This window comes from Nansenia antarctica (genome assembly GCF_963989245.1).
Source record: "Nansenia antarctica genome assembly, chromosome: 6".
NCBI classification, from domain to species: Eukaryota; Metazoa; Chordata; class Actinopteri; order Argentiniformes; family Microstomatidae; genus Nansenia; species Nansenia antarctica.
Genome location: NC_137676.1, coordinates 55,281,433 through 55,307,033, shown reverse-complemented (window position 1 = coordinate 55,307,033; position 25,601 = coordinate 55,281,433). Strand labels below are relative to the sequence as shown.

The window sequence follows — 25,601 nt, the reverse complement described above, 5'->3', positions numbered from 1 at the left end:
TTGAAGACATTTAACTTCATCATTTCTTCATTCATGCCCCTATAATGAAGCAGGCTTTTTATAGTGTGTGAACATGGATCGAAAAGCTATAAAACTAACAAAAACAAAGAAAATACATAACATTTATAAGAAAAAAAAGAAAAAATATTATTATAAGTTACATGAAAATAATATATTACTATAACTATATGATTTTTCAAAAGGCTTCTCAGTGCTCCTTACTTCCCAGACACATCAAATCAGAGGATACAATAACATTTTCACTGGTTCTCTCCCAAAAGCCAAAATGTCCTCACAAGTCCCTTTCCCTGCAACAAAACAGAGAAGGGGAGAATTAAGTGGAGAAAACACTGGAATAGCCTTCAATATAAAACCTGTCAAAAGACTATTTTTATCCCTCAATCCAGCTGCGGCCAGTCAACGAAAATGCCCTCTACTCTAGTTAACGAGAATGTTGTATAATTTGGAGGCTTTTGTGAGTCCTCTTTAAGGGAATCAAATTAGAAAGATATGGGGGCTTATAGCAAAGGGAGTTAGGCATTGTGTTTAATTGTAGCTCATTTAATTCACCATCGACAGTACTATCTGCTTGGTGAAAACAAGGTCAAAAGTTCAAAAATATATTTAAGAACTAGTCACATGGCTAATAGTAAATCTAGAGGGTGAAAAGGCTATTTCTTCTGGATATATCTCATGACTTCTAACCTATAAGTGACATTACAGTGACATTACAGTGATGGAGAGTGAGAGATGAGAGGAAAGGTCCTCCAGGATGTTGTGGATGTATGAAGACGCTATGTTACATCATAATGTTACGTCACCGTACCTTCATGTGAATGTCTCCTCTCAGTTCGCAGTGGAAGGTTGTGAACTTGTCCAGGAGATCTTTGGTAGAGCTGCTCACATGGATCTTCAGAGCTGGAGAAGGACAGGAGAGCGGAGAGAGGAGAGAGAGAGTCACCAGCGTTCTGCCATTCTAGAACAGTGTGTAGTACAGTGTAAGGATGAAGAGGGCTGTGAGTCACGTACGGGAGCCACAGGACTCCACCCGGGAGGCGGTGTTCACCGTGTCTCCGAACAGACAGTAGCGAGGCATCTTCAGGCCCACCACGCCCGCCACACACGGACCTGGGGACGAGGCACACAGGGTGTCCACTGAGTAAAAGATGGCTTCATTCTTTTTTTCTTTTTTTTACTTTTTTCACATTTGTGACGGCAGTCGGCAACCAATCAAATCGTTTTGACTTTTGTTCTGAACAACGTACATAAATGTCAACGTTATTGAAAATCAATTACACACTCGCTAGTCAAGCCAAAATACTGCAATGCAATGGATTCGGTGAGTAATCCCCACTGCTACCTGGTTAACTATAACACTACATTACCTTGTTAGCAGGCTCACAAAACAAGCTGTGTTAGCTGACTAGCGAGTGTGTCATTGATCTTCAACAACGTTGACATTTATTTACATTTTTCAGAATAAAAGTCAGAGACTTGTTCCCGGTTTCACCAGCAAGTACATCAGTCATCATAAGCAAAAAGCTATGCCAGGACCAGGAGCCATTAGCAGCCACAATGCCTTCATGAGGTCATCTCTTTATCCAACCTTTTGAGTTTTGTTTCATAGACAGACGTAGGAGGAACAATGATTTAGAACTTTGCGGGTTGATAGGTCAACACATTAAACACACTGAATTAACAAGGGTCAGAGGCCACGTGTCGTCGTTTTAGCTTGCCTTGATTTCCAGACTGTATATGGAGAAGTAGTTTACATTTGCTTTTTTGGCATTTAGCAGACACTTTTATCCAAAACAACTTACAACAAATATATTTGACTAAGTGATTGAATCATCTATCCTCCAGTCATAGCAGGACAAAGTAATCTGTGCTCGGGCCTGGGGCCATTGGCAGTCGTAGTGCTAGAAGAAAGAAGATTTATTATTGATTATTATTATTTATTTATTTAACAGTGGAGAAACTGTACAGCGGGGTAGAGGGGAAGTAGATGTCTCATGAGGGACAGTTAATGTGTAGCCTGAAGAGATGGAGGTATTTAGTCTACGGTGTAAGGGAGTGACTGCAGTCCTGACAGCAGTGAGAATCTCGTTCCACCAGCGGGGCACCAGGAAGTAGTTGCTGCACAGTGCCCTTGGCATTTGACTGACAGCTGTGTATCACCTGTGTTTCGTTTGATGGAACAACAGTACCGTATACATATTGGTACAGTGGATGCGATGTGTTGATTGGACGTGTTCAGTACCTGAGTGCAGTCCGATGCGGACCTTCAGTTGCTGCCGTGGCACGTGTGGGTTGTGGTACTGTCTCATGCCCCGCACCACGGCCAGGGACATGCGGGCGATCTCCTGAGCGTGGTGGTCCCCGTTCCTGATGGGCAGGCCTGAGACCACCATGTAGGCGTCTCCGATGGTCTCCACCTGGGAGAAACACACCAGGTGTGTCGTGTTTAAAACTTAAACAGCATCTCCTGTCAAACCTTTAAAATCTTAAAATCTTACTTTTAGAAGTACACAAAAAAACTAAAAAAGTTCAATTCAACACATGCATTCAAGCATTACAGTACAATACAATATACAAATAAATAGATTGCCACTATACCTTGTAAACGTCATAGTTGTCTATGATGTTGTCAAAGAATGTGTACAAGTCATTCAGTACGTTAACAACCTAGAGAAAGACAGTGTACATGTTGATTGCTGTAAGGGTCACACAGGCATGCAGGCACACAAACACACACACAGACACACACACACACACACACACACACACATGCACGCACACACACACACACACACACACACACACACACACACACACACAAATATAAACCAGTAGACGGCAAACGTTTTCAATTACGACTCAGCTGTGACAACCTTAAAATAATCTGGCGCCGATGCATTATTTCCACTTCCAGCTGTATCGAAATGATACGTCTGCGCGCGTTTGTGTGTGTGTGCTCACACACCTCAGTGTGTCTGACAGAGGGTACGCGGAACGCTGTGTGCACAACACTGAGGACTTCCAGGCCCTCACGCCACACACATCCCAGTGGCAGACACCCAATAAGGCCATCTGCACTCGGGGGACACGATCAAGACACTCTACCCCCCTTCTGCACCAGCGTGGCATTGCCAGGGAGTCACTAAACGAGGCCTTCAGACGGTATCTACTCTCATCTCCTGTCAGAACGGAACGCTCGTTCCCCCCATGACGTCCTTGACAGCACACTGTTTTCCGACTCCGTTTCAACACATAGGGGGGGGGGGGGGGGGGGCGGTTCACCGGACACGGCACTTAGCCTAGCCTTGGGCTGCTGGGATATCGTTGTCAGTGGAGTCGAGGCAATCAGGGAACCCATTGTGATGTACGACGTGTCACCGGGACGCGTACGACTGAACAATGGAGTCATTGCATCCAATGATTAAGGAGGGTTGATCACTGATTACCGCTCTATCCATCCAGAACTTTGTACTCTGTTGCGCCCCCCCTCTCTATAATTATTTAACCCCTTCATTTCAGGATTTCAGGAAAACGGCCGCTCAAAGGACCAGAATAGAGCAGAATAGAGTAGAGCAGAGAGTTCTGGGGGGGGTGGGGTGATAGACCTGCATAGGCGTGAGGCCGGCGGACATGGCCGTGAAGCCCTCGATGTCGCTGAAGTAGATGGTGACGGAGTCGTAGGTCTCAGCCTGCACCATCCTCCCAGCTATCAGCTGCGCCGCCACGGAGCTATACACACAGGAACACACGGTGATGGAAAAGACACACACGCACACACACACACACACGGACACAGACACAGACACATGCACACAGAGACGCACACGCACGCACACACACAGGAAGGGATGCAGGGAAGGGATCATGTGAATGCAGTTAGAGAGAGGGTGATACTGCACAGTGCTACATGTACCGCACCATTTATACCAAGTATAAGCCAGACAAATTGTGAAGGTGAGAAGTGAAGGAAGGTAGAAAGGAAGGAAGGAAGAATGGATGGATGGACAGAAGGAAGGAAGGAAGGAAGGAAGGAAGGAAGGAAGGAAGGAAGGAAGGAAAGAATTAAAGACAGAAAAGTAAAACATTTTTATCTGTATCGCTCTGCAGAGAAAATAACAGTTAATCATCTCCACGGCTTGTCTGCATCAGGGAACAAACGAAGCGTGTCATTTGTTTCGGCGGGCGGGGGGGCAGGGGGTGGCGTTACCGTGGCAACATCTGCGTGAGGAGGCCCTCGGCCCGCCTCTTCTCCTCCAGGAGCTGAGCGGTGCGCTCGCTCACCACCTCCTCCAGGTTGGAGGCGTACTGCTCCATGCGGGAGAGGAGGTCGTCCAGGATGTTCTCGCTGGCGCTGAGGGAGGAGGCGGGAGGGGCGGGGGGGAGAGAGAGGGGGATGATGAAGGGCAGTCAGTGGGATGTTCGAAACAACACAAAATCTTCTGAAATGTATTCGGTCGTAAGTCGCTTTGGATAACGGCGTCTGTAAATGTAAGAATGTGGTTCGCTGTCAAGTTAAAGGGATGTTCTAACGTTTAAACCTTTTTTTCCCTGGTTTTAGTTTCATATTTTGCCTCCTTAGATACTGACTGGTCATATGTTGGGCCCCCATAGTCTGGAAATATGTGACACAGCAGCTGGTGAAAGTGGGAACAAGTCGGCAACCGACCAAATGCTCAGACTTTTATTCAGAAAAACGTAAATAAATGTCAACGTTGTTGAAAATCAATGACACACTCGCTAGTCAAGGCAAAATACTGCAATGCAATGGATTCAGTGAGTAATCCCCACTACTACCTAGTTAGTGTAGAGTAGTGGGGATTACTCACCAAATCCATTGCATTGCAGTATTTTGCCTTGACTAGCGAGTGTGTCATATGCATTTGCACATTATGTCCAAAACACCTTGCAGATCTTCCATACCAACTAACATAATGACAGAATCCCCCACTAAAGACTGACAACAGTATGCTGCAATCCACTTTAGCGATTTGTTACTATGACAACAAAATGCAAAAAGTGGATTCTATCGAGCGTGACAAAGTATGTGTAACAGTGTGCATATTTGATTGTTTCCTTGCTCGATCCCCCCCCCCCTCCTCCCCCTTATCCCCCTCTCTCTCAGTGAAAGATACTTGTCATGATGGAGGCTGACAGAGGCTGTCTCTTGGGGGTGGCATGTGCATTCTCTCTCTCTCTCTCTCTCTCTCTCTCTCTCTCTCTCTCTCTCTCTCTCTCTCTCTCTCTCTCTCTCTCTCTCGGAAACGTGCCTGGGTTTCTATCTCATTTTGTGGGCTAAGTGAGCATGGCCTGTCTTCTGTGGGAAGCTGGTTGACTCTCTGTGTGGCCAGGCTATGCTCACTTATGAATCTGTACATGGTCAATAACCCTAAACCCTCTGTTTAAAAAATCACTTTACTTTGACTTGTGGTCATTTCTTTCCAATGTGTTACATTGTTCTCTTTTTGTTTCTTTATAATGTGGTTAGGTCTCTCTCTCTCTCTCTCTCACTCTTTCTCTCTCACTCTTTCTCTCTCACTCTCTCTCTCCCTCTCACTCTCTCCACCCCCAGTTTTCAACTCATTCAGTCATGCCAGAGTGTCTTTAGCCAGACGATCATCTCTAACACTATAAATGAGATGACCTCCTCCTGTTATTCTTCTCTATCACACACACAACGACACGTCCACTGACCTCCGTGACCTCGACTTCACTCAACAACGATTCTTAACGCTGAACACTTCACTTATGAGGTAGGGTAGAGAGCCAAGGGTTGGCACACACACACCGTGCTGGAACTGGACTAGAGAGCAAGTTATGCGGTTGAATTAGCCTATTATGGTATTATCTCGAATCACGTTACATTTGTACACATTTGTTATCAGACAAATAAAGCTGGCTTTTATTTAAAGTTGGAGTCAGTTCAATAACCTTGGGTAGCGTCTGGGTTTTACTCTGGCCCACTTGGAAGCCCCAAGTGAATTCCCAAGTTCCCATACATCTCCTCTGGTAAAGGGGCCAGGAGTTTTTCCTGACCACGTGCACCCTGACCAGAAAAAAAACGGGCTGTGATTTGATTTAAATTGACGACTGAAAACACATATAAAAAAACACATCCACCAAGGACTTAGCCACCACACTGGGATGTTCATCCACGTTCTCCAGCTTCTGTCCCTTCACTCTACCAGCCCTATCCAAGATGGCCGCTGTACTGAAGCCGGACTCATCGCCTCTGGACCCCATCCCTACCCCCCTCCTCAAAGAGGTGTTCGACACAGTAGGGCCACACATCCTCTCAATAATCAACAGCTCGCTGGCCACTGGCATTGTTCCGCCCACCCTCAAACAAGCAGTGGTACAGCCTCTCCTTAAGAAACCCAACCTGGACCCTTCCAACCTCAGTAACTACAGACCCATCTCCAAGCTCCCAGTCGTGGCCAAGCTCCTGGAAAAGGCTGTCCTCAGCCAGCTATGGCCCTACCTCCAACAGAACAACATCCTGGAGAAGTTTCAGTCTGGCTTCAGACCTGGCCACAGCACTGAGTCGGCACTTTTAAAGGTTTGGAACGACCTCCTCCTCATCGCAGACTCCAGGAAATGTGCTGCCCTGGTCCTCCTGGACCTCAGCGCAGCTTTTGACACCCTAGACCATGCCATCCTCTTTAATCGACTCCAGCAGGAGGTTGGCATCACCGACACCGCCTTGTCCTGGTTCAAGTCTTACCTCAGCAATAGAACCTACGCCGTCCACATAGCAGACAGCTCCTCCAGACAAGCCAACCTCACCTGTGGGGTCCCTCAGGGCTCCATCCTCGGTCCCATCTTGTTCTCCCTCTACATGCTCCCCCTCTGTCTAATCCCTCAACGCTACCAGATCTCATTCCACTGCTATGCGGACGACACCCAGCTTTACTTATCAATCAACACTGACGACCCCGCCGATCTGATGCGCCTGATGGACTGCCTCCACGATGTGAAGGAGTGGATGGCCCAGAACTTCCTACAGCTGAATGAGAGCAAGGGGGAAATCCTCCTCATCGGCAACACCACCGCCATCACTCAGCTCAGCACCAACATGGGAAGCCTGTCCACCCTTGTCAGACCACATGTCAAGAACCTCGGTGTCATCTTTGACTCCGAGCTCAACCTTAACCGACAAGTGAGCTCCGTCGTGAAGTCATGTTTCTACCAACTACGTATCATAGCCAAGATCAAGTCCTTCCTCACCCCCAGTGACCTGAGGAGGGTCGTCCTCATGCTAATTTCATCTAGGCTCGACTACTGCAACTCACTCTATGCTGGACTTCCTGATAAGACCATCTACCGCCTGCAGCTAGTCCAAAATGCCGCTGCCAGGCTGGTGTCAGGCACTAAAATGAGGGACCACATCTCCCCTGTCCTCATCTCCCTTCACTGGCTCCCAGTAAAGAAGAGAGTGAAGTTCAAGATCTGCACCTTTGTCTACAAAGCTCTCAACAGTCTCGCCCCACTCTACATCATGGACCTCCTGGACCTGTCTTCCACCTCAAGGCCCAGGCTCAGGTCCGACGCCCAACTCAGCCTGAGGGTCCCCCGCACCAACCTCAAGAGGAAGGGTGACCGTGCCTTTGCGGTGATAGCACCGACCCTGTGGAACGCGCTCCCTTCCGCCATCAAGTCTGCCCCCACTCTGGACTCCTTTAGAGCCAAGTTAAAAACCCACCTCTTCGTCAATGATGTTCCCTAAGTCTACTCCCTATTTGTTGTAAATTGTATCCCTTGAGATGTTCGTTTAAGTAGTCTGTGTCTGTTTGCTTTCTGTGTTCCTTGTCCTTGTCCTTGTCTTTATCTGTTCCTTTACCCGGGCTGCGCCCCGGGCCGATGTAAAAGTTGGATGGGGGGCGCATTATAAATAAAATTAACATTAACATTAACATTAACATACAAAGCCCCCATCCGCCCGCCCCCATTTCCACCACTGCAAATCTATACTAAAGCAGTAAGGGGCCAGGGGATTTCTTGACCAGGAGAAACTCTGGCTACGGTCTGATCCTAGATCTGTGCTTAAAGGTACCTTCTCCCCTTCAGGTGTATAGGCTCACTAACTAGATTTTTTGGGGGAGAAATGGTTTCCAAATGTGTTTATAGGTGGGTCACCCTCTGGGGCAGAGCCTCTTGACGGTGAGTCTGAGGGAGGAGAAGTCGGGTCTGTCGCCGGGCCTCTCGCTCCAGCAGGCCCTCATCAGAGCCTCCACACTCTCCGGACACTCTTCCCGGTCCACGTGAGGCCTGAAGGGGCAGCAGGCACCCGCCTTCACCCTCGAGACCACCTCTGCATGGGGGGGGGGGGGGGGGGGGGGCGAGACAAACAAAGATGAGAAAGGGGGAGAAGGGAGAGATGGAAGGATGGAGGAAGAAAGAGAGGGAGAGAGAGAGATGTTAAGACCTGACACACACACACACACAAAAACGTTTATAGGCACACTCCCTCATGCAAACACACACACACTCACACACACAGAGTAGAACATGAAGGGTACCTCTTTCCTTGAGCGTGGTGTGGGGGATGTAGAAGGGGCCTCTGCGATACACCACCTCCTGAACTATGATGCCAAAACTGTAGACGTCCCCCCTCTGGGTGCCAGTAGGGGGCATGCTCTGTCTCAGCAGCTCTGGAGCCCTCCACAACAAGGCTGGAGGGAGGGAGGGAGGGAGGGGGGAGGGGGAGTGGGAGGGGGGGTAGATACAGCAGGCGTCTGGAGATCCCACACAACACAAACTCTAGACATGTTTAAAGTTGAGAAAACATCGTTCTTTACATAGCTGCTCTCCCCTCCTTCCATATCCTCTTCATCCCTCCCTCCCTCCCTCTTTCCCTCCCTCCCTCTCTCCACTCCCTCCCTCCCTCTTTCCCCTCCCTCCCTCTCTCCCCCCCCCCCCTCCCTCTCTCCCTCCCTCCCTCCATATCCTCTTAATCCCCCCCCCCCCCCTCCCTCCCTCCTTCCCTCCTCTCACAGGTTTCCTGTCCCGGGGGTCTGCGGAGGGGGCCCAGGCCGTGGTCCGTCACCTTGAGGACGAAGCGGCTGTCCACCACGCAGTTGGAGGAGGACAGGTAACCATGGGAACGCAGGGGGCTGCGGTGGAGGTAGTCCATCCCCTACACACACACACACACACACACACACACACATGACACACACACACACAAACACACACATGACACACACACACACACACATATGACACACACACACACGCACATACACGCATGACACACACACACGCACATCACACGCACATACACGCATGACACACACATCACACGCACATACACGCATGACACACACACACATCACACGCACATACACGCATGACACACACACACACACACACATCACACGCACATACACACATGGCACACACACACACACGGACACACACACACATGACACACGCATGCACAGACACACACACACACACACACACACGGATACACCCACCCACACACTGACAGAGGTCACCTCCAGGGTCGTGGTCTATCGACGCCCTCGTTAGAGGGGAACAGTTAGCGACAGGGAGGCCTAACGTCCGGGTCGATGCCTCGGTCGACAGGAATCTTAATGACATCGATCTCACCTCGGGGCGACCAGAAAGGTACCAGCTGCTGCTGTTATTGTCTCTTAAAGAGAGCTGACAGGGCTATTTCTCACGTAATGGAAAACATTCATAGGGGATATATATTTCTGAAAGAGACCTGTTACCTTGACGATGTCTAGCATCAGGGAGTACTTGAAGGTCCAGTCGAGTTTGATGGAACCATTCATCAAGATGTCCTGCAGTTTGGGAGGTGCAGTAGGAGTTAACAGTTTTTTACGATTGCTAAGTCGCAGTGTTCAAAACTGAAGTCATTGTCAAAACTCTTCATACAGTCAGCGATACAGAAACTGTCAAACTGTGACTAATTTTTGCATGCTTTTACATGCTTTCACACAAAATGCATTCAATGACCACGTTCTCCAAAATCCTTGAACTCTTCTCTCATTCAAACTCCACCACCTGCAAAACACTATGTATCTGCAACACATTTTTCCGATGTTAACATACTGTGTTCAAAACTGTGAAGAACACATCCAAAACTGAATGATTTGGTGCATTTTTGCAGTAATCATATTGAAATGTCGAGAAAATATATACAATGAAATGAAATAGACATATGAATTGCCAGGGAAGACATTAGATGTGACTAGATGCAGACCAGAGGGTGGACCAGAACCCTCAGGAGTGAGACATTTTTTATGATTGCTATTGTATTGTAGCCCTGGAGTTTCTGGTTTTTTTGTTTGTTTTTTTGTTGGCTTTTCATTTTCATTTTCCACTTTTCAAGTAAATGTAGTGTACTTTGAAGTAAATACCGTAATTTACTTTCTGCAAAGATACTGAAAAAAAAATACACTAAAGGATAAAAGCAAATTACAGCATTTCTGCAATTCTTCATTCTTGTTGCCTAATACTGCACAGTTGTACAATCAACTATTCTGTCTATGATTAGTATAAATCAAACCATTCTTATAATGAAATATTCATTCTTGTGAAAATCATTCAAACTATGTAATGCTCCCTGTTGTTAGTGTTTTGTAGGTCAGAGTGTTATGAATGATGCATGTTAGTAATGCAGACTGTATGAAGAGTTTTGACAATGTGACTTCAGTTTTGAACACTGCGACTTGTTAAAAAACTGTAACGTGTGTGTGCGTGTGCGTGTGTGCGCGTGTGTTACCTGCAGACTTCCTTTAGGACAGTACTCAGTCAGCAGAAATAGCTGGTGAGACTCCAGACACGCTCCGATAAAGCTGCAGATGTTTGGGTGGTTTAAGTCTCGGCACTGCCACACACACACACACACACACACACACACACACACACACACACACACACACACACAAAACACAAACTTAAAGCGTATAGTACGTCAGTATAAGCTACCCAGAATTCAGAATTGAATACACAACCCATATCATACTTTCTTACAAACCCATCATAAGAAGAATACTTAGGAATATTGAGCGTCTCTGCCTCACCTGTTTCAACTGAGCGAGCAGCTCACTGTTCAGACACACACTCTTCACAGACAGGAAACGCACCGAACAGATGTTCTCCTGAAAACAAAAAAAACAAAAAACAAAAAGAAACGCAATAGGTCCAAAGGGAGTTCGAATGGAAATGCTTAAAATAATCAAACGCCTCAGTGCTAATGAAAGAGTCTGGCTCATCCTCAGAACGGTGATTTGTCTTTTTCAAATGAACAGGTGTCCTGGGTTGGAAAACTCCTACTACCTTTTGAAGCACAGCAATTTCAAACGGTGCTCAAAATTATAATGATTTAAAATGAAGCTTTTGTGGGTGGGCCTGTACAACATTGTAATAAAAGTACAGTTAGTGCCTGTTGAAGGATGACCCTCCCATTAGACTCGGAATATTCCTCCTCAATATTGCCTTAAGAATAGCATAAGAAGTTTACTCTGTTACACTTGTGAGACGAGAATGTGACATAACAATAAAACTTGAAACATGAAAGTTGAAACTCAGATTTAGTCACACAGAAGGGATAGAGATGGAGAGATTGAGATAGAGATACAGCACCAACGATGAGCGTTGACGTCGCTCACGTAACACGAGCTCATAAACACACGGAGAGTCCTGTGTCCTACTTTATAGACGGCTGTTGTGTGAGCGGAAGGCCTCTCCTTCATGCTGCCGAGGATGGACTCTACAGACGCATGGACGGACACGGAGTCCAGGTACGGGACCTGGAAGACACAGGCACACTTCACACGTTGTAGAAGGAGATATTATCCCACCACCTTGTCAAAGACTTGGAAAACCACCATTTGTGTTCATTCAAAGGAAAGGAAAGAAATGACACCATTCAGAAAACAAGGCCTGATCAAAAAGAAGAATGGTTATACAAGGTTGCCAACAATTAATATTATATCACACATAAGCAATGCCCTACAATGAGGCCCCAAACTGCCACTAGTCCAAAACGCAACCACCAGAAAAAATGCAAACGCCAGACCACCAGACCAGTTCTATCATCATTGCATTGGCTACCAGTAAAACAGCACACGGACCTCAAGGTCTTGCTTTCAGTATAAAGCTTGTTACGGTCTTGCAGTCCCCTCGGATCGAAAGACGCTGGATTGCTTGTTGTCCCCCGCAGCAATACGAAAACAGCTAGAGGCGGGGCTTTCTGTTTTCAGACTAACCTCAGGACCCACCTTGTTAGAGCTGCGGCTGTACTAGAGATGTGCTTGTGCTTAGCAGCTCTCCCTCCTAGCTGCCTTCTCCCCATGTCAAGGTTATTGTGTAACCTTGTACTTTTATTTATGTTGTATGTTTTCTTAATCTGGTTTTTATACTGTACAGTGTATAGTGTGTTTTCAGACCTTGGTGAAAATGCACTTTAAAATTAAATAAACTTGAAACTTGAGACAAACACACACACACTCACACACACTCACACACACACACACACACACACACACACTCACACACACACACACACACTCACACTCACACTCATGCACACACGCACAGGTGCGCGCACACACACACACACACACACACACACACACACACACACACCCTCTCCTCTTACCTTCCCTGATGACGAGCAGTGCTCCATCATCGTGACATCACTGGCGCTGACCCTCCACATCACAGACAACTTCTCCCTCAGAATGTGCTTCCTGTGGCATGGAGGAAGTACTTCCTGGGTCAAATACTGTAACCTGTGATGACCTTCTGCAGCCACAAACTGTATGGGTAATTATGGTAACAATGACTTGACCTGGTAATCACCGCAGCCAGTTTCGTGCGGCTGACTTTGGAAAACGCTTAGCTTGTAGCTTAGCTTGAATAATATCTCGTACCGAGAACAAAAAGAACGCTCATCAGCTAGAAAACTCCCTAAGCGTGGACCGCTGCTCTTTTCATCTCAACATTACAGCTCCTTCCACCGCCCCATACAACTGTCTCTGTGGTAATCCCTCATCCTGTAGCTAGTGATGACCAAATATGACTACGCACGTCAAAGACTGCATTCAGAGTAATCCTTTGGAAAGCGGAAGAGACCATTTATCTCATATGAAAGAGTGACCTTTCCTTTGTGCACATGGAATATAATGGAGTTTTAGGAGCTCTCCTCACTTTCAGAATGTCACATTGACATTTATATAGCACACTTATATAGCACGTACTGCATTTACTTATTCCAAAGCGCTTTACAATGGCCTCTCATTCACACACACATTCACACACCAACGGCGGCAAGCTACCATGCAAGGCGCCGGCCCACTCATTGGGAGAAATTTGGGGTTCAGTGTCTTGCCCAAAGACACGTGGACAGGAGGAGCCGGGGATCGAACCCCGCCGACCTTGCGATCACTAGGCGCCCTGCTCTACCTCCTGAGCCACAGCCGCCCCAGTGTGTGCGTGTGCGTGTGTGTGTGTGTGTGTGTGTGTGATACCTGTAAAGAAGACACACGGTGATTGTCACGGTGGCCAGTATCCCTGCGATCATCCCCACGGCGATGGCAAACCTCTTCTCTGCAAGACAAACACAGCAGAAGTGTCAGTAACAGTTAAGAGAACAGCAAACTATTATACACTACATGAGTTTGACATTCTACCTTCTATCTATTTGTTGTATCTGTTAGTAACATGATGACTGATCCTAATCCATAAATGCATAAAAGTGTTATTTCATGAGAATGTAGCCAAAGAAAACAACCTAATTCGCAAGCATACATTTCGTCCAAGTAATCCCTCATTAACGATGATTAAAAAACTCAAGGCCTAAAATTCCTTGCAGGACCATCTGTATAAAGTACTCTCTGTCAGCCAAGGAAAGCTGGAAGTTACAGCAAAGACAACATTCTCAGGCCACATATCATATAAATCTAAAAGAAAAAACAAGAATGAAAATGTATTATGTAACTCTGGTGGGCAGAAACATATGAGGTTTATGTTAGCTAGGGGGGACTTTAATAAAACCATATTGGAAAAAGAAATCAAATTTTCAGCACAAGAAAAGATTTCCTGTTTTTAGGGTCCTCTCTCTCTCTTTCTCTCTCTCTCTCTGTCTCTCTCTCTCTCTTTCTCTCTTTCTCTCTCTGTCTCTCTCTCTCTTTCTCTCGCTCATTCTCTCTCTCTCTCCCTCTCTCTCTCTCTCTCTTCTTCTTTAATCAAGGCTGAGTCACGGTCAAGACCAGGGCTGATGAGTTGGGTGACCTCACACACACACACACACACACACACACACACACACACACACACACACACGCATCCACACACAGACACACACGCACACACACACACACACACTGAGCAGTGAAGCCGAACATACATGTATCCAGCCTCAGTGGATGCATGGGGCTAGAGCTCCCCCTGCTGGAGGATACCACACCTACAGTGTGGTGGCAACATGATATATGAACACGGTGTCCATTGATGTTCACAGTCTAATCCGGTACTAAACCCATTCATGTATTTTCATAACTGAATGTGGATTTGACAGTCGTAACCTCGTGAGACCTCGACACGTCTCCACACGAGGTCATTTCTCCCTAAACGTCAACAACAAAAACACATCTTGTGTACCGATGGACAGTTCTCAACAGAGAACGAGATGAGCACCATTGAGGTTGAGTCACAGTACCGGTGTGGGTGCAGAGCTCGCCTGCGAAGCCACAGACAGGCGTGTCTCTCGGCGGTGTCTTCCTCCCCCCAGGCCAGGAGATGTGGACCCCCTCCAAAGGCTCATAGGTCTTGTTTGTACCAAAGTAGTTGGCGATGACCTACCGAGAGAGAGAGATATCTTTTTTGACCATCTATGGTTCCTTCACATTTGAGTAGTTCCTCCTAATTCAACTGCAAAGCACATAAACACACTCAAATAAGGCACTATGTTGTGTGCCAAACAGCCAAGCAGTCAGGCAATAAAGCAAGCAACAGCAATAAATGCAAGAATAAAGTATTAAAGTCACTGATGCTATCATTCAGAAGCAAGTTTGTTTACGGTCGTTCTGCTCCCTCTTCAAGATCAAGGGGAGAGGGAGAGAGAGAGAAAGTGAGGGAGAAAGAGAGTGGGGGTGGAGAGAGGGAGGAAGAGAGACAAGGATGAATGGGAACAGAGAGTGAGACAGAAAAAGGGATGGCTGGTGTTGAAAGGGTGTGACCTTGAAATCTCCGTCCTGGATGTGCTTCATCATGTAGGCCGACTCTCTGTCTCCGCTGGCGTCCATGGTGACGTCACCCTGGATACCTGTCACCAGTTCAGAAGGCACACCATCATGAATCATTATGTCACGCCTACTTCCAAATCCATTTGTCATTACGTTCTAAATAATCATGTATCAAAACAAGTGATTCATTGGTTATTTCTACTGTTTAACTACCATTTTACCATGAGATTTTACATCAATATCTACTGTTTAACTACCATTTTACCATGAGATTTTACATAAATATCAAATAATTTCTACTACTCTTCAACTGCTCTCTAGACCAGCTGGGTCAGAGTTATGGTTAAAGCGAGGCTTCAGCGGAGCTCGGTGATTGGCTGACCGGTGATGGTTCTGTTCCACATCTTCCTGGTGACGGTGAAGCCATCGTAGGGGTCCCCGCCCTCGGCCAGCGTCTCGTCCAGAGCCTGGGCGTACAGCCACACGGAGTCATGGGCGATGGCGGCCAGGAGAGACACCTGCCACGGACACAACAACCGTCACGAACACATCATCGGGCGGCGGTAGCCTACAGGTTAGAGAGGCTGGTAGCCTACAGGTTAGAGAGGCTGGTAGCCTACAGGCTAGAGAGGCTGGTAGCCTACAGGTTAGAGAGGCTGGTAGCCTACAGGCTAGAGAGGCTGGTAGCCTACAGGCTAGAGAGGCTGGTAGCCTACAGGTTAGAGAGGCTGGTAGCCTACAGGTTAGAGAGGCTGGCTAGCAATCGGAAGGTCGCTGGCTCGATCCCTGCCTTAGGAGGGAGCTGAATGTGAGCTGGTGACTGGAGGGTTGCCGGTGTCATATCTAAGGTGCCTACCACTGCCGTTGTGCCCTTGAGCAAGGCACTTAACCCCTAATTGCTCCAGGGATGCTGACTATGGCTGACCCTGTGTCTAGAGCAAAAAATACATTTCGTTGTACAATGACAAAAAGGTTGAATGTAATCTAATTATCAATACCAACAGTTAAACATACAGTAGCCACTGTCCTAGTTTAACTACCAGTCTATGTTTGTGGAGTTTAAACACTTGGTCGATGCAATATGTCCCAGATGTGTATAACTGTCTTTAGGACAGCTGTTTTTAGTTGTGACTGTTTTTAGTTGTGTCGTTTGTTTAATGTCGTGTGTGTGCATGTAAGCTGTTTTGTCTGAAACGCTGTTCCCCCTGCTGCTGTTGAAATAGGTCCCTTTTGAAACAAATAGATTTGATCTCACTGAGACTAACCTGTATAAATAAAGTTTTTTTTGAGTAAATCAATACTGTTAAACATTTAGAAAAGCTGTATAGGGAGTGTTTGTATAAAAACATAATCCATACCTGCAAAAACAGCCAAGAAACGAAAATGAATGAACACTTTTCTGTATAACTATCACAGTAAGTATAACTATGATCTGGGGTTCAACCCATGGAAGGACTGAGGGTTATCCAGCTGACGGCACCTTCTCATCGGGCGTGTAGGTGTACTTGAAGTCCCGCCTGGACCTGCTGATGACATCGTTGGAGAAGTTCCAGTAGCGCTGGTCGTTGGGCTCATACAGGGACAGCAGGAAGAGAGCCCGGTAGGCCTGCTCAGCCTCCTGGTCCACGTCGTCTCCTGTAGTGTACACACACACACACACACACACACACACACAACCATGCATCACACAACACAATTCCGATCCTAAGTGTAATATGATGTGACGTGTTATCACATTGCTATGTTCTCCTATAAACTACCATCTCTTTGATCCGTGAGGCTTTGATCCGTGAGCTTGGTTCTCACAAACATTCTTCTACTGTATATGAGAAAACTACCACCTGTCAGTTACAGCTAACCTGAGAGAGAGATGGAGGAGGTGATGGAGTGTGTGTGTGTCTGCGTGTGTGTGTCTGTCTGTCTGTGTCTGTGTGTGAAGAGAGGTAGTGGGGTAGTGGTGGCCTAGTGGATAGTGATTGGACTGGTGATCACCTGGGAACACCACCCCTAGTGTGCCCTGGAATAAGGCACTTAGCCCTAAGTTACTCCAGGGAGACTGTCCCTGTCTCTAGACTGTCTCTAATTGTAAGTCGCTTTGGATAAAAGCGTCTGCTAAATGGTAAAAATGTCAAATGTAAAAGTCTTGCTAAAAGGCTACTCTGATGTGATGCGGAATGAGGATCAAATGTAGGGGAGGCTGGTGGAGACAAGGAGCATCTGACTTCTACCTCCACCAGTCTCTCCTAGACACACTGTACCTCTTTTCCAGTCAAAGTTGCCAAACATCTCCTCCTGCCTGTAGGGCTCGAAGCAGAAGAAGACAAAGTCTCCGTTGACGAGGCCCTGTCTGAAGGCCTCCACCAGGAACCCCCGGACCACCTCCGCTCCCGCCGAGATCACTATGACTACAGGAGGGAACGTAGACATCAGACATACTCGGAACATAATCAGCTTACACAACTTCAAGTCTCATTATGATCAAGCATGTGTGGCACCCTTGAAATGAAACAGGTAAAAACTGTTTAAAAAAACGTTGTGTTTTGGACCATTTGATGAAGGCTCGGTTCAGTACATAACCTATGGTACAGTGGTTTTGTAATAATCTCGTACATGGATTTTTCCCTCCAGTGGGCTTCTCAAGCTCTCACATAATTAAAGACACAATGCTCATTTCAAATTTCATTTCATTTCATGTCAAATAGCAAAAATAATGACTCTCTTCTATAATGTAATAACTGAATATTGCTACAAATAAATACATTCATTAAGTATAATAACAGGTATTCAAACACACATTTCACATATAATAAAACTATTATAATAATAAATAAAAAATGTTAACAAAACAACAGACTAACAAAAGACTTCCCAGTGCAACATAATAGTTGTAGGGCACAACACCCTCCCCCACAAAAGAATTATAAATAAAATGTTGGCAATCCTTTTTTTAAGCATACCGTACATATTAAAACATCCTCTGAAGATTCAGCAAACATAAGTGCCTGATAGTGCCACGTGATGATAAGTATACCGTTTTCAGAGACAAAGAACTGCTATTCCAGGCTATAGGATATTAATGTTAATCAGCATGGTTCGAGGCCATGAGTACACTCAGAAACTGGTCATGTGAAACACTTCGGTGGTCGTAACTCTCCTTAAGCTCAGGGTCTCCGTGTTGACTTTTAGGGCTCTTACCAGCACCAGATGATAGAGGGTCCTGGCCAGGATAAGGTCCAATCATAGGTCAACGACATAAACAAAGCTTGTCAACTAGCTAGGGAGAGTGAGTGTATGAAACCACTTAGTGACTTACATCTTAACTACTCATTATACAAAATACACTATTCAGTGTTTAATGAAATAATCTATCTCAAAACTACATAAGATACATAGTTTAACTTTCAGCCATTATCCATCCTCAATTACACAGAAGGGCCTGAGTAAATGATCAAAACAAAAATATGCTTTTTACTAGCTGGCACAAAGATAACTGACTCGCAGAAATGTATGTTGAATTAAATACCTAGAAATCTGGACTGATGACAAGCTATCTTTTAAACATAGATAAGATAATGAAGATACTAGGAATTCAAATAGGCTTCTTCTACAGAAATAAATCATGCTTCACTTTATGAAAAAAAACACATATTGTCCAATCTACCTTTTTGACAGCCCTAGACTATGGGGACATACTATATAGACACTATATATATATAGCAGTTTATCATCCCACCCTCCATTTCATTACTGGAGACAGTTTCCTTGAGCAGTTTATATCAAAGTGTAAACTGGTCCTCTGACCATCCCAAGAGAGAGGCTTTGCCTCCTATTTATTCACAAAGAACTACTACAAATGCTGCCTCAGTCACTACCCTACATCACTAAGGTTTAAGAAACTATCCAATTAAGAAATACAATATTTTCAAAAAATGGACTCCCAAGTGCCCAATTTAAGAGGCTAGAAATTGACTATTTCGAAGAGGGCTGCATATGCTTCACCTAGCTCATTGTATGGCATAAATGTTACACTTTTTATTTCTTTGTTAATTTTGTTTGAAATGTCTTTCTTGTTTTGATTCTGGTTTTGTCTCTCTTGTGCCTTGACGTGTCGTCCTGGTCCTTAGTTAGTTTGTTTGTGTTTCATGGTTTTCATCTGTTTCCTGTTTATTTTGTTGTTTTTCTAACTTAGTCTTTCGTTTCTGTCACTTTGCTACCTGCCCTTGCGTGTTTCCCTCCTGTGTTATTGTTGGGTCTCTGAGTCGGTCATTTGAGTCCTCTGCCTACGTCCTCTCTGCCTACGTCCTCTCTGCCTACGTCCTCTCTGCCTACGTCCTCTCTGCCTACCTCCTCTCTGCCTATGTCCTCTGCCTACCTCCTCTCTGCCTACGTCCTCTCTGCCTATGTCCTCTCTGCCTACCTCCTCTCTGCCTACCTCCTCTCTGCCTATGTCCTCTCTGCCTACGTCCTCTCTGCCTATGTCCTCTCTGCCTACCTCCTCTCTGCCTACGTCCTCTCTGCCTATGTCCTCTCTGCCTACCTCCTCTCTGCCTATGTCCTCTCTGCCTACGTCCTCTCTGCCTATGTCCTCTCTGCCTACCTCCTCTCTGCCTACGTCCTCTCTGCCTATGTCCTCTCTGCCTACCTCCTCTCTGCCTACGTCCTCTCTGCCTATGTCCTCTCTGCCTATGTCCTCTCTGCCTATGTCCTCTCTGCCTATGTCCTCTCTGCCTACCTCCTCTCTGCCTACGTACAGTAAACATCCATTTGAATGAATGAATGAATGAATGAATGAATGGTCTTTATTGTCATTGCTACAGTACAGGTACCAAACAACGAAATTTAGGAGGGGTGGCTCCCCTGGTGTTAGGAAAGAAAAAAAAAACTTTAAAAAAAACACAAGAAGGGAAGGAGCTGGTTTACATAAATAAAGGCTATGTACACTATCCACTATACTATACTATACTATACTGTACAGTTTCAGGGCTGTCCTGAAAAAAGAAAAGGAAAAAAAGTGCCTCAATGCCTCAAGACCCTGCATAAATAAAGGTTAAATAAAAAAATGAAATAAACAAATAGCCTATTGCCTGTGGCGGTCTTGCTGGACTTGTTTGGTGTAGCATAAGCCTGTGTGAACTTTGTGAAATGGTCTATTATTGCTAGGATATATTCCGCACCACTCTTGCTTGTCTCCAGTAGAAAGTAGTCAATTGAAATCATTTCAGACAGAGCAGAGGTCTCAATGCTTTGCGGCGGTATCTTTGCTGTTCTATTCGGTTTGTTTTTATTTTATAGAGCCGCAGGCTTTTGTTAGGCTACAGAGTGATATATTTCTTCTCCCACGCTTTCTGTTTCTTTCTTGAAAATGGAACCTGACCCCTGTAATGGCTAACTAATTTCAGTGAGAGAGAGATGTCATTTAGTTTAGTTTATGACAGCCTTTAAGCCCAATGTTCACTACCGCCACATCTGTAACAATGTTCACTCCAAGATCCTGTAGGAAATATGAATGGCAGATTCCACTATTTCACCTTCATCATAACCCTTTCTCAAAGCTCTCTCAATCTTTCTCTCAAGACTCTATCTTCTGTACATGGGATGGGCATTTACCTGACTATGCACTGACATAGCATCTGATTTACTTATTGACTGGGTTAGTCATGGATGTTACAGTCTGTAACTAGGCTATTTTACACCACAAGGGGGCGGTCGTGGACTACTTGGCGCTTCTTGTCGCCCTCATTACACTTTTCCTCGGATACAGTATTAATTATTCCCAAAGCGGTCAATTTGATCATGATTAAGTAACAATCATCACTTTCCAAGTAATGCAGATTATTCTCCCTATCATAATGGGATGAAATGACGCTCTCATCAGGTATGTCCATACTACTGTTGTCGTCACATAAAACAAGACTCCAGACAGCCCAAAATAAACTGGTTAGGCTTCTGCTAGGCCTCAACCCTAGGACACATCTAACCGCTGCTCATTTTTTGAGCCTTGATTGGCTACGAGTAGTTCACAGAGTGCAGCAGCTTGCACTGGGCCTGGTCTTCAAGATACGCTACACCACAAAGACACCCAAGTACCTGTCAACATACTTCCAAAAAGTGAACAACGTCCACACATACAATACCAGAGGAAGCTCCACGAACCACGTTCAACCGCGTTGCACCACAAACAAGGGGTTAAACTCGTTTGCAAACTATGCAGTAAAAATGTGGAACGCCCTTCCTATAATCTTAAAGGAGTGCAAAACACTGCCCACCTTCAAAACCACTCTCAAAAATCATTTACAGGAGGCTGCAATCCGTAACTGGACCCTCTAAATCAAAAATCTGATTAAAAGACCCGAACTACCCACTGTACATACTTTGTGTTTTGTCCCCCGCCCCCACCTGTGGTGTATATCCCCACCTGTCCTACCCGCTGTACATACCTTATGTTTTGTTGTATTGTTCTTCCCATGATGGATGTATGTTTATCTTGTAGATAGTACTAGTTATTTGTCTGTATTATCTTGTAGATAGTACTAGTTTTTTTGGTCTGTCTTACATGTAACGATGAATTGAGAATCAAGGACCCCAATTGAAATAAGCCAGTGGCTTTCTTGGGTTTTTATCCTGTTAGTTGACCTTGTATGTAATATGTACTTTCATGTACCTACTTCTGCAAATCTTCTAATAAAGTTTTCAATCAATCAATCAATCAATCACTTGAGTGACACACCAGATCGGGCACGCGGATCGGAGCCTTTTTTTTTTTCTGGTGCGATCCGCGATCCAGCATTCAGGACCGATATCGCGGCGATATCCGATATCAGTATCGGATCGGGACATCCCTAGTCCTAATTCATCACATAATTCGTTTAATTCATTCAATGTAACGTTAATTTGTTTGGTTTGCTCCCAGCTGGAGGGCCGTGCACCAACACTCCCGAAGCTAGCTAGGCTGTTGTCATCCTCCTTCTTCCGTTCTTCGATACTTTCTTGTGGTTTTCATCGTTTACGTTATTTTGTGTATTTTTGACTGGGCCTAAAAAAACAATTTGTGAAACATACAAACCAGTCCATCTTAAAGTTTCCAAAACGTCTACAAAACGTGTTTTAGGTACAACGGTGTCGTTAAAAATAAATAAATAAATAAATCTCGCGCACCTATTTTTCCCGCAGAAGAAAATATTCAAATATAATAATAAAATGACAATTGCATTTTGTTGCAAAAAAATTGCCAAAAATCCTGTTTTTACAACACAACAATAACGTTCAGTAAGTATAATAAGTATAGTAAGGTATTTGAACACACATTTCATAATTCCGATTAACCCTGTTTTCAGACTTACATAAGACTTTCCAGTGCAGCAGCATTGTTTCTAGGAAATAGTTGGAGGGCACAACATAGGCTATGTTCTTGTTGAAATGCATTTTAAACATAAGAATCTGCACAGATGTGTGACACTGTAAAACCGTTACAGGCAGCAGCAAAGACATCAACTCAAACCGACCGTCAAGCGGAGGAACTTACTGCGTGTGACAGCAGCTACTTCCATCAGGATGCGTTCCTGTGTGAGGGAGGTGTTGCCTTGACCGAGAGGAGACGGAATCTCCAGGTATTTAGCCACAGTGATGTTACTGATCTCAGCCTGGTACCTTATGGAAAGAAAAATAGAAATAAAGATGTTGAATGTTCACGTACACACACACACACACACACACACACACACACACACACACACACACACACACACACACCCTACCTGATGCCCTCCGCTGGGATGATCCAGGTCGGTCTGTGGTTGTAGATGATCCCGATGCGTCTCCAACCAAACTTCTCACAGATCTTGACAAAGAAGGAGCCCATCTTGGTGAAGGGGCCAAACACTCTGGTGAGAGTGGGGTACGCCTGCGTCACAGAAGAAGAGTACATTAAGCAGACACTCTTAACCAGAGCGACTTACAATAAGTGCATTGAACTCAAGTAGGTGAGACAATCACCTTCATCACAATCATCGTAAGTAAGACTTTCTATAATGGTAAATAGATGCGAGTAGCAACACAAAACAATCGTAGAGAGAAAGTGCGTGTCACCTAGGGCTGTTCATGTAAGGCTCTGATAGAGTAGAAGGTAAGTTGAGGAGATACTGTATTGTGAAGATATTCTACCATCTTGTTGAGGAGTTGTTGGTCTGCACAGGTGGGACTGACCACAGGAATATTCCAGAAGGCGGCCAGCTTTGCAGTGATGGCACACACCTTAAGGAGGAGGAGAAGGTGCCATGGTGGGTGTGGGGGGGATGGGGGGGGTCATAGATTAGATAAATGATGAATCTAAACACATTACAAACCCAAGCTAGGGGAAGATATATAGCTAACGCTTTTCGAATGCTGATGTTTTCCCTGGTCTTACAGGTGGTCTTACAGAGGAACATGAGGGGCCGATGAAGGCGCTGTAGTTGTGTCTGTGCCTCATTTCCACTATCTTCCCTGGGCCAATCAGATCCGAGCACTCATCATCTACGTAATGGTATTCCAGCCAATGACCTGTGACGACACACACCACAACACAATTACCTACTTACCTCGCTGACTGATTAAAACTTTAAAAGCCTAATGAAGCATTTCTTTCTGTACAATTTTGGTCAGTCAATCTTTATCATTTTCTGTCCTTCCTGTCATACTTGTGATGTTTTTTTTGTGTGAATTGTCATGTAATGGCTGTTGTAGAAGCTGGCAGCTAATGGGAATCCTAATAAAGAATCTATTTAAATCACATCGGTCTTTATCCTACGATATTCTGTTTTGTTTGGCAAGAAAGTAAATATGAATCGAAAATATAGTAATTACATTATTGGTTTTGAAAATCACTAAACATAAGAAGTAAAGTGTATGCTTTACATCTCTCAGTAGGTAAATCATAAATAAATCATAATTTATTTATGCATGTATGTGTGTTTAGGTAAATCAGTAGGTAAATCATGAATAAATAATCATTTATTTATGCGTGTATGTGTGTGTGCATGTGTATGTGTGTGTGTGTGCGCACGTGTTTGTGTGTGTGTGTGTGTGTGTGTGTGTGTGTGTGTGTGTGTGTGTGTGTGTGTGTGTGTGTGTGTGTGTGTGTGTGTGTGTGTGTGTGTGCGTGCATGTCTGGATCACATCTCCATAGCTGTTCAAAGTCTCTTGAGTCTGCAGCGACAAAACTGAAACACGAACCAGCCAACAGGTCGGGGCTCCGGTTCACAGCGTCGATGGCGATGACGGCGCCCGCCCCGATCCTGCCCACGCTGAAAGGCAAGGAGGAGTTGGGCAGGGACAGGAGCAGCGTGAACTTTGACCCCTGGCCTTGGAGGACCAGGGTCAGCAGGAACTGGACAACGAGAGACCTATAGAAGAGCTCCATCAGAGCTGGGAGACACAGGAACAAGAGACTGCAGGGTCATCATCAGTCGTCACTATCTGGCCATGCTGCAAAGCAGGAAGTAGAACAATTTCTCTCCTTAAACCTCAGTTTAAACACAACCTCTAATCCTTACCCCTAACCTTTCCTTTACTCCACTCCTAACCGTATGCCTAACCCTAACCCGAAATTAAGACTGTTTGGCTAATTTATTCGCTCATCAATTTCTATGAGATAAACCATTTTCACTTTCATGGCCAGCATGCATGCATGGTTAACAACTCACTGTGAAGGCTGCATGACACAGCGTACTAGAATACAACACAGAGCGGGGAGACTCATACAGGATGTGAACACTCTGATAATGAATTCGCTTGGAACAGACAAATAATTGGCATGTTTTTGACAAGAGGATTAAACTGTAATTAAAAATTAGGTTTTGTCTTCCTTTTTTTGCGGGGGGCTTTTTTGGAAACATTTTAAATGAGAAAACTCTGCCACAAGGATTAGAAAGCAATAAAGCTGTTTCTCCATCAGCCAATAAATAGGCTACAGTATTCAAAACCAAAAAATTACTCACAATGAACACAAAGACTCACAGAAATAAAAATACAACCCGTTACTTATTATATTAAAAAAGCACTTACCGGTACCCATCATTCAGTCAATTTGAATGAAATGTGTGCATGTTTCATGCCAAGTTCATTCCATCGGAGCCACCGCACACACGCCTTCTGTCCCCACCTGTGTGTACCTGTGTAGCCCTACCTGACAGTAAGCTTTAGGAGTGTGTGTCGTACCACTGCAGTATGTCCTCTACTGAAGCATCCACCACCACTAGTCTCTCTGGACGGACTGCTAGTGACCACAAGTGTGCCCTGGAGGCTCTGATGTCATACATCAAGTGGTTCTCATATTCGTCTCAGCTTCATATTGGCTGCCTCCACTCTGGGAAGCTCCCACCACAT

The 25,601-nt window shown here is 45.3% G+C and overlaps 1 protein-coding gene across 1 annotated transcript; it reads right to left on the bottom strand.

Moving 5' to 3' along the window:
• Window positions 1-32: 32 nt before the first annotated feature.
• On the bottom strand, window positions 33-25,290 carry LOC308160714 (atrial natriuretic peptide receptor 1; the record flags this gene model as incomplete). Its single annotated transcript, XM_080534656.1, has 27 exons — window positions 33-308; window positions 827-918; window positions 1,030-1,128; window positions 2,261-2,435; window positions 2,617-2,685; window positions 3,624-3,747; window positions 4,226-4,369; window positions 8,152-8,326; window positions 8,535-8,687; window positions 9,010-9,151; window positions 9,756-9,827; window positions 10,772-10,876; window positions 11,073-11,150; window positions 11,703-11,801; window positions 12,653-12,743; window positions 13,524-13,602; window positions 14,714-14,852; window positions 15,234-15,319; window positions 15,622-15,757; window positions 16,720-16,874; window positions 17,498-17,644; window positions 22,762-22,886; window positions 22,994-23,139; window positions 23,400-23,489; window positions 23,656-23,777; window positions 24,450-24,641; window positions 25,281-25,290. The coding sequence occupies 27 exons, from the start codon at window positions 25,288-25,290 to the stop codon at window positions 261-263; spliced, it is 3,093 nt and encodes a 1,030-aa protein (XP_080390782.1). The 3' UTR covers window positions 33-260.
• Between the last annotated feature and the right edge of the window lie 311 nt (window positions 25,291-25,601).